This window comes from Seriola lalandi, unplaced genomic scaffold (genome assembly GCF_002814215.2).
Source record: "Seriola lalandi dorsalis isolate HSWRI2012SDOR001 ecotype SW California unplaced genomic scaffold, Sedor1 jcf7180002054168, whole genome shotgun sequence".
Lineage (NCBI taxonomy): Eukaryota > Metazoa > Chordata > Actinopteri > Carangiformes > Carangidae > Seriola > Seriola lalandi.
In genome coordinates, this window is record NW_019524721.1 from 44,822 (window position 1) to 54,966 (window position 10,145).

At 39.1% G+C, this 10,145-nt stretch overlaps 2 protein-coding genes across 2 annotated transcripts in view; both read right to left on the reverse strand.

The window, feature by feature from the left end:
• Positions 1–4,837, reverse strand: part of plxdc2a (plexin domain containing 2a) — a 10,252-nt gene extending 5,415 nt beyond the window's left edge. The window contains exons 1-6 of the mRNA XM_087173300.1: positions 3,688–4,837; positions 1,602–1,828; positions 1,338–1,481; positions 965–1,034; positions 264–386; positions 16–131 (exon numbers count right to left, since the gene is read on the reverse strand). Of these exons, the coding sequence (XP_087029426.1) occupies positions 16–131; positions 264–386; positions 965–1,034; positions 1,338–1,481; positions 1,602–1,828; positions 3,688–3,784 (777 nt within the window). The 5' untranslated portion in view covers positions 3,785–4,837. The remainder of the gene's footprint in view (positions 1–15; positions 132–263; positions 387–964; positions 1,035–1,337; positions 1,482–1,601; positions 1,829–3,687) is intronic.
• Positions 4,838–5,657: 820 nt separating this feature from the next.
• Positions 5,658–9,989, reverse strand: LOC111653176 (peptidyl-prolyl cis-trans isomerase FKBP1A-like). The gene is made up of 4 exons (XM_023403653.2): positions 9,764–9,989; positions 9,624–9,671; positions 8,541–8,653; positions 5,658–6,871 (listed from the first exon to the last, which is right to left on the reverse strand). The coding sequence occupies exons 1-4, from the start codon at positions 9,798–9,800 to the stop codon at positions 6,746–6,748; spliced, it is 324 nt and encodes a 107-aa protein (XP_023259421.1). The 5' UTR covers positions 9,801–9,989; the 3' UTR covers positions 5,658–6,745.
• Positions 9,990–10,145: the final 156 nt, after the last annotated feature.

Here is a 10,145-nt window from a genome sequence, read left to right on the forward strand (position 1 = left end):
AAAAAAAAAAATCACCTCTTTGTATGCAAAGACAATCCGTCCGTCGCTGTGCAGAACGGCCTGGAATGTGAACGTTCCCAGACTGACGTCCTGGAGGTGAATCTGGTCCCACTGAACCACCAATGCGGTTCCTAAAAGGCAGACATTAACACACATGCACAACCACAAACATATATTTATTAAACATATTGCACAGAAGACACACAAAAGAAAAATCACTATTGATAGTAAAATTATGGTAATACCAATTCTGTCTCTCTTACCATTATCAATGTAAAACACAGTTGAGTTTTTGGAAAGGGTAGGGTCAAAATCTGCCATCAGAGGGGCGATGTACTGAGTGGCTGTGAGCATCCGGTGGATTATATCTCCAGTGTAAATGAAACCTGGAGGAGACAAACATGACGTTGCCAACAATGATTTACTGGGAATGGAGACTTTCACAATAATCATTTTAATCATGGTTAACTTATAAGACAAAGCGCCCATCCCTCCTACCTACCAGACCTCCCAGCACTACTAATACTACTACTACTACAGCTGCTTCACTCGCAGTAATGTCACTTCTTTTTTGGTGGTAAAGTTAATTTCTGTTTTTTGAAAACAGATCCTCAACTTCAGTATTTTGTTCATGGGGGAGATGAAGAGACAGTCACACTGGTCATAGAAAATACTAGACCATAAAAAAATACAGAAAACATGAGAGGAAAGCTGTGATGTCTGATGTGAAAATATATTTAAATTGCTTTACTCATTTAAATCTTGGCCTACTGTAACTTAAGTATGCACTGTGCTGCTGTAATATGAAAGGGAAATGGTTAACAAAAATATACTAAAAATTCTTTCAAAATTCATATCATGTAGCTATATACAGCATATACTTGTACATAACATCTTAAACTTCTCTGAGGAAATACTCAGCCTATTAATTTTGAGCTATGAGAAAAAACTTCACGTGACTCACCTCCAGTTGCCACTGTGATTTCTTTTAGTATATGTCCATAGAAAGGAAAATCAAAGGAAAGATTCACTCTCTGGAAGCAAACATAAGCAAAGTGCAATATCTGCTGTATGTTAAAGATGGTCAACAACCACTTGTAACATACACCAACAATGTTAACACTCAAAATGCAGCTTTACTGCAACTAAGTGAGAGTTAATTAATTTTTTGTTGTAATATGATGATGAGGTGTATGAGTATTCACAATACACTCCATCCTAAAAGCTGCAATGCCCTGATGAATAATTCTTATTCAGGCATGTCTAAGTATATTCAGGTTCAATTTGCATAAAGCGCCAATTGTGCCATTAATTCACACAGACTGATGATTTCATACCTCAGCCTGTCTGTGGGTGCTGGACAGGAAGCCACGGACCTTCCAGTCATCTTCCTCCATCTCATCAATGTTCACCCACAGCTCTTTCCTGGCTGCATCTCCAGGACTGTAGATTTTAGATGTGTAGTAGGCGTGATCAATGTCCTGTTGAAATATATGGGTATTGGTATTTAAATCCTTTAATATCACTATTTACAATAAAATAGACAGTAAATTTAAAATGCTATTCTGCAGCCAATTTTCTTGGCTGTAGAATAAACCTACCACAATCTGTGTAGAATTGTCATGGCCCTCCTCCATGAGCAGGTCTGGATCTGACTCCTCTGGTTGGTGCTGGTCTCTGTAGTGGTCCCTCTTATCTGCAGCCCAGCCAGGGGCCCCAGACCTAGGCCTGGACACCCACCTCCTCTCCCTGGGCTTGTGACTCCCGATGTTTACATGCAGCCTTCCCTCTGGAGAAGGCAGCCCCCGCATGTCAGTACGGTAGACTCCTTAGGAATCAGATGAGAGAGAGGGAGATAAGATGCTGCATTAATGAGAAGAAAAATAACCATTCAAGACAAGATCAGTATCGTACCAACAATAAAATTAAAATGCCAGAGATTTGAGCTGATGATACTGCATTACACAGCTCTCTTAGTACAAAAATAGGTTCAACACATTTCTATAATCAAGGTAAAAAGTTTGACCATGATACTTTTGTTGCATCTTAAATTTGACTGTTTGCAGCAGCCTACAATAAATTAATGGATTAACTAATCAACATAAAAATATTCTACAGAATTTGCTTTAATCATACAAATAAAGTAGAAATAGAAACAGGACAGCCTATTACAACTGAACGTCCTAACGTTCAAGAAGTTATCTACTGCATTAGCTTTAGTTAGGTGTACCTACTTAAGTGACAACTGAGTATAGCTTCAATGAAGAGCTTAAAACTGGTAAATGACATATTACAGTTAGTTTGGAATCTAAACATTATTCCAACAACCCTGAAGCTACTTAGGGAGAAATAAAGAGGGAAACCTGTATGTTAAGGAGTGTTAGATGTGCAGATGTCTTTGAACATCTCAAACTTCAGTTAACTAAATCCTGCATCTTCTCACATGCAACAGGACATGAACAATTCCTGAGCATGTGCCATGTGGCAAACATGTGCAGTCACTCCGTCATTCTGGCCCTACAGTGACAACAGTGCGTCCTAACTTCTCTCTTCACAGCAGAGGGTGAAAGCATGCTTCACATTCTTCACACCAGCAGGTCCAGGACCAGCCATGTGAGGCCGGGCAGCAGTGGGTGTTGTGTCTATATTTCTATCACAGGGTGGCCCTGTGGCTCCAGAGGCCTCACAACCCTCCACCTGTGTGTTGGTGTGACGTGGGCATGCTACTTAATCTAGTGGCGCTGATGTCAAGAAGAAAGATTAGCGTTATTGGTAAGAAAGGATAGTAACTGTATCACTAATTGTAAGGACTACCACTGTTACCGATGGGCTGCTACTATGTAAGATTTTGATTTATCATAGAGTTCAATGCAGCTTACCAACTATGCAGGCAGCAGTCCTCTGTTGCCTTTTCATTTAAAATAAACCAAATGTTCCACGGAAAAAACACATTCAAAGCAGCAGCAACACACCTGAACCTGATTACACCTTTAATTATTCTCTGTCAGCTCCCTCAAAATAAAAAATCGCCACCTGGTGGTTGGATGTATAGAAACAAATCAACCCAGAGAGACCTAAAATTGAAAATTGCTCCCAAAATTACAGCGGGTTAAAATGTTTAATTTATTTTTTCTGGTACATACGGTTAAAGTAAGAATTAGTCATTATTTAAATTAAACTAAATGTTAATTATTGGTATTGCACTGCTGTCTAAATGCTCAGCTAAAAAAAAATAGATATTTCTGTTTCCTTGTTGAAGAAAATGTCATAATACTTTTTTCAAATGGCAACTTCAATCAAAAAATATTGGTTTCAGCAAAGAAAAACACACAATTTAATCACCATTATTGTTATTACAAGTAAACATAATATGGTAGAATATGGAGCCATGTCATGAAAATTACTTAAACATAGGTTAACAGTGAATCCCTACACTAAAAGCATTAATGACGCAGTAAAATTACCAGAGTGCGTTAGTAAGTTAATTAGTGTATTGATTTTGACCAATGCAGGTCATATTTTCGAAAATAGACAACGTGATTAAAAACAATAGACTAAAATTATATTTTTCTTCTACAACAGAGTATATATTTATATAAGCTATAACAGTGTGCAAACTGACCACCCATTCATAACGTTAGCCTTAAAATAGTATTTGTAAATTCAACATAATTTTTTATGACTTACCACTGGCAGATTTTAGCTTCATGAAGCTTATTTGAAACTGGACAACAATGACGAGTCCTGTAATGAGATGAACTGTCTTGGTCACGGTCGCCGCCATCCTTCCTGTCACTTCGTACAGCTGCTCCAGTGCGCAAAGAAACTCATGAATAAGCGCAATTTGTTTGCGCCGGTTTGTGACTGGGACCCTCCAACGTCTCACTGCTGCTAGTTATCAAGTTATCAAAAATACACGCACGTCTAATTAGGAAAGAAGCGCAGGCCACGCAACCTTAACCATCTATGTAGCCTAACGTAAAGTTTCCCGTCATGTTAATGTCCACGTAAATTTCTTAAATTATCCGCAAACCCAACTGTGCGTCAGTTCAGTCTTCCCCGGAATGAAACGCAGCTGGTGATGAGAGCCAGTACCCGTAGGAACGCTGCTTTCACGTGCTGTCGTAATTATCGAAATCACAAGACATAAAACAGATTACTAGTGTGTTCAATCAAAAGTCTTACAGTATATTATTTTGCACAGACGAAGGGCACACCAACTAACTGATTATGTTTCTGCATTATAGCACCTATTACGATAGCTCTGTGCAAGTGTTTTTTCTTATTTATTGCTATTTTTCCACTAGAATGTGCAGAGACTGTCTGGTGAATTACAAATGATGTTCTTGTCATGGAGTAATCCCTATAATATGAAGAGACAGGATGACTGCGCACTAAAATCCAGTTTCATTTTATCACACGTTTAAGTCAAATTGGTCATTTTTATCAAGGGTGGTTTGCAAAGTTGTAATGTTTAAGTTTGCATTCTTGTAACAATCAGGCCCATTTTTGACCACATTTTAAAGTTTCATATTTACAAAATTCGGATAAAATTTACCAGAATAATCCGAACATTTTCAGGGAGTCCTTGAAACATGCGTATATTGTGCACGCGCAATAAAATAATTCAAATTTATAAAACAAATATATGAAACACATAAAGTCCGCGGATAAATATTAATATTGGAGTTCAGCGTGGTCACTCTACCTCAAAGTTTCACCTAGATTTCCAGAAGCAAGTGAAGGCAGCAGAGGCCTCTAATGTGATTCCAGCTTTTCCCACTAGATGTCACTGGATCATGAATACTAATTTCTCAACAGCTCAACGGCATCTCAATTACAGTTACGACTTGCTTGAAATCCTCTAATGTTGTTGTGATATTTAACAACTGAAGAATAAGTCAAAGATTTAACAAGAAAATATAATTATGAAGGCCAAATAAATCCTAAAAGCTTACTTAACATGTTGGATTTTAATATATTTTTGGGACAATTTCTTGCCAAGAGTTAGACAGATTGATACCACTCATGTCTGTTTAGTAAGCTACAGACAGCCGCTGATTAGCTGAGCTTACTGTAGCACAAAGACTGGAAACAGTGGGGTCAGTCTGTAGTAAATGTAATGTGGTAAACAGTACAATATTTGCCTTTGTAGTGGAGTACAAATATAAAGCAGTATAAAATGGAAATACTCAAGTAAGATACAAGTGCCTCAAAACTGTACTTAAGTACATTAGTTGGATAAATGTACTTAGTTACTTTCGCCCACTGGTCATATTTCATCAGACGGCTGCAGTCCATTTAGGGTAATCCACTTACACACGCACAGACCAGAATCCAGTTCGACATTATTTTCATGAAAACATTACTAAGGCCTGATGTGGCAATCCCTCCGAGGCAACTATTTAAACCCATCCACCCCTACCAGCATCAAAACGGGACACCAAAAACACACTTCAGCTCATCAATGCCTTACAAATCTGGCGCACTGCCTGAAAAGAAAATAATTTGCTTATTCTTAATATAAAATAAACATAAAATTCCCAAGCGTTATTTGTGTCTCGAGAGATTAGTTCACAGGGTGGATCTAAAAATAAATGTGTCCTAATATGTATAGCTATGTGCAAAATGTGAAACGTAATCATGAATGAAACGTATACCGTATACTTTTTTTTTTTAATGCAAGAATGCAATACCCACAGATAAGACAATTTCTATTAGATGACACAATGAAGAAATAAAATATGTTCAGAATTATGACATAATACAAGAGCACTTCAGGCCTATAACTTGACAAAAAGACCCAAGAGTATAGTATAAGGAACCGGTTTCAAAATCAGTTCCCTATATTATAAATGGCAACACAAGTAGAGATGAAAAATGAATTAAATCATGAGCCATTATTGTTTCTAAACATACAAAGTGTCTCTTGTGTCAAAGTTTTAAGCTGCCGACTCAATGCATCTATTGAAAGGATAAATTCATGCTGGAAAATACAAATAAACTTTTTAGTAAAAGGTCTTACATGTGCATTTTTGACATCAAAAATCATTATATTACTTTTCATTCCTTTGTTTTTTGCTCTTATTCCATTATGTATATTTTGTGCTATTTAACAACTGAATTATAAGTCAAAGATTTAACAGGCAAATATAAGAATGAAGGGCAAATAAATCCTAAAAGCTAACTTAACATGTTGGATGTTTATATATTTTGGGGACAATTTCTTGCCAAGAGTTAGACAGATTCCAGTCATGTTTGTTTAGTAAGCTACAGGCAGCTGCTGATTAGCTGAGCTTACTGTAGCATAATGACTGTAAACAGCTGGCTCCGTCTGTTACTGCACCAAGTCAAGAAATAGACCGGCATATAGCCCCACCCTTAAAACCACGATTTGACACGTGGGTTTTTGGGCAGATCAATCAAACAAGATATTATGTATTAATGGTTGGCTGATCTGAGTGTTGTTGATCTTTTAATGCAACAATCTGCAAGACAGCAAAAAAAACATTTTCCCATAATGTTGTACTATTCCTTTTAAGTCTTTAAAGAGCGCCATCTTAGCACCAATGATAACACTGGCATTAGTATGGTTTGTTTGTAATTTGTCTCAATTATACCAGGATATCAAAATAATTTCTATAATGATTTATCCATGTGCATAAATGCTACTGACAGCACCTTTAATTAAATAGTTATTTGTTTCAGAGATGTGGGTGGAATGAAAAAAACCATCTTAAAACACTCAGCAATTCAGAAGCTCCACTTCAAAGATCAGAGTGGAATTTCCTGGGATGATGGGTGGGTATCCTTTGCTGCCATACGCATAGTCCGGCGAGCAGGTCAACTTAGCCACCTGGCCAAGGCTCATCTGTGGAGGAGGTGAAGAGCAAATTACATAAAGGAAATAATGTGGTGTTAATACTGAGCAGCTAATTTGTATTACTGGTATCTGTTAGAAGGGTTACTGGAGTGGTTTAGTTTCATAAAGGGGGAGAGCTATATATCATTACAGCAGAGGATGAGACATCCAGACTTTTAATCACTAGTATGTGTCAAGCTCCAAAAACACTGGATTCCCATTTCCCATTATGCAGTGACATTTTTTTGGCCCTCCCTGTCTGATAGATGCCTTTCTTTACCTCTTGTCAATGACTTGACCCCTTCTCTTTTTGCACACTTAGTGCTGTAGATTTAACTTTAAATGAATAAAACTGCCGTTTTTGCCCATCTTTCTACACTCAGTAACCCACAGCGCAAAAAAAATGAAGTGGTCTGAATACTTTTTGAAGCCACTGTAGAAGATTGCTGGCTATATTAGCTGTTATGAGTAACCACAGTCCTGTGAAGTACAATGTGAGTAGTCACAGTTTGCGAACCTGCAGCAGGTCACAATTCTGTCATAACTCCTGGTGGCTAGCTTTCCCAAGCTATGTCGTAGTGAATTTATCGGTGCAGTCCGAGAGAGAAAAACAGACTCTGCACACTTATCTGTGTACTCATTTTGTGTTTGTTAATGAGATGTTATGATATCTGGCAACAAGAGCTAAAGCAAAGGGAGTTGACGGAGGAGTGCGCAGCTTTTTCTTTGTTCAGTCTGTTAGGTTGATGTCAAGGAAGCACAAGCAGTAGGAGCAAATGAATCACTGAACTGACTACTGCTCTGTCTCTACTGAAACTGATTTATTAAAAGTGGATGTCTGTTCTCTACTTCGTTGAAGCCTCTGGTACTGAATGTCCACTGCTCTATGCATAACTTATCTTATAATATACATATCCATATGACACTGATGACACAGCTATTGTGACGTGTATTAGGACATGGCAGGAAGAGGAGTACAGGGATCTGACGATGGTCTTCAGTGGATGGAGGGACAAGAACTGCCTCCTTCTGAACACCTCCAAGACCAAGGAGATGTTCATCAACTTTCAGAAGTCTAGGCCCACCCTTTAGCCAGTCACCAAAAGAGGGAAGGACATTGATGTGGTTCACACACTAAATACCTAGGTGTGCACCTGGACAGTAAACTGGACTGGCCTCTGAACACAGATGCCACCTACTTGAAGGGGCAGAGCTGGCTCTTTTTCCTCAGGAGGCTCAGATCGTTTGATGTCTGCAGTGAAATGCTGCACATGTTTTATCACTCAGTGGCGGCCAGTGTACTTTTTTATGCTGCAGTCTGCTGGGGCAGCAGCATATCTGATATGAACACAAAGAGACTGGACAAGCTGGTAAAAAAGGCTGGGTCTGTGCTTGGCAGGAGTCTGGACTCACTCAGGACTGTTGTAGAGAGAAGCATTCAGTGTAAGATGGAGGCCATCTTGGACAATACCAACCATCCTCTCCACAACATTCTGGCAGGCCGGAGAAGCAGCTACAGCTGCAGCCAGCGCCTCATCATAAAGTATCTATTCATCTGTCTATGACAGGTTATGCAGGTAGTGCAGGCATTTAATGTTTCCAGGTAAAATGTCTTGCAAATAAAGTATGATGCCCAATGACAAGTAAACTGATCTTAACGTGTAGTTCCTGTTCTTACCTGAGCTACACCTTCATCCCAACCACGAATTACTTGACCCTCTCCAATTTTGAATTTGAAGGGGTCTCCCCGGTCCCTAGAGGAGTCAAACTTTTTCCCGCTTGTCAGGGTGCCTGTTCAACAACAAAAAACTTGTTAGCACTCTCTTAGAGCTGCACCATTAATTGGCAACTGCTGTATGATTACCAATTAACCATTTAATTACTCGTCACTTTTTAAGCAAAAATGTACAACATTCCCTGGATCCAACTTCTCAGATGTAAAGATCCACTGTTTTTCTTTGTCATAGTGGACATAATAATTACACGTTTCAGATTATACAAGTAAAACGAGCTATTTGAAGGTAAAACGTTGGATAGTGGGATATTATAAAATAATAATCGCTATTATTAATCGGAACATCAATAATGAAAACCATTAGTTGCAGCCCTACACCCCATGACTACATAACCCCTCCACGAATATTGAATCTTGAGTGTTTGTAGCACAACTACAACACGACTGAGTGTTCACTACATTAGTCAGTGTTCACTACATTAGTCAGTGCACATAATAGGCCGAATTAAAAATTTTAAAAAGGTATAGTTCGTAAATACTGGATGCGAAGATCGGTGCCTCTCATGGCTGCTGTGCATTCATGTTGCAGCAACAGCCAGGATCACGTTAGCTGGACTTAGCTTAGCACAATGAGTGGGAATGAAGGGAGGGGGCTACCCAAGCTAATTGTTGATTTTATACATCCGTGTTAAAGAAATGAATTATCATCGTGTGAGCTCGGGCGCTTTAGGAGCGATGGTCAGCAGCTTTTGGAAAAAGCCAGGCTATCCGTTTCATCCCCCGTTTCCCGTCTCTGTAGCATGCTAAGCTAAAAGACGCTAAGCTAAGCTAACCGTATCATGGCTGTAACGCTAGCTTCATTCTGACGGGTAGCACCCATTTCCTCGTCTAACTCTCAAAGATAACGCGAATAAGCACATTTCCCAACCGTGAAACAACACTTACCCGCTAAGATTACATCTTGAATCGACCAAAAGCTTGTTTCTGAGCGGCTAATATTCTATATTATAAGTGAAAGTGTCTCACCAACGTAGTGCACAGAAACAGTCTGTCCTCTCTTCGGAAAAGTCCTTCCTAAAGGGAGAAAACGTGGGTTTAAGACGATGTATTTGTAAAAGGAAATACAATATTGTAATATCGACTAATTGGAATAAAAAAATCCTCACCGTCTCCAGGTTTCAGGGTTTCAACTTCCACTCCCATTGTTCTTTCTGTGCAGCCGCCGCTCTCTGACGCTTCCTGTAGCTCCCCGTGTGAATGTGAGTTCACTCAAATGTAAAGGGGTCGGCCCGTTCAGTGTAACATGTCTCACATGGCTCGTCGGGCTTAAAGCAATGTCTAGCTACTGCAATGTCATTTTTTCTGCTTCTGGGGGTGTTGAGTCTCCATGTCGGTGCTTGTCTGAAAGTAGGAGGAAAAAATATGTGAGAACAAGCGAGAGGGAGGGTTTGCACATCCCAAATCTGCAATCCGAAATTGCAGAACAGAGACGGATAACATATTCATGCATTTTGTCTCCCATATCACTTATTAACAACACAGATCCGC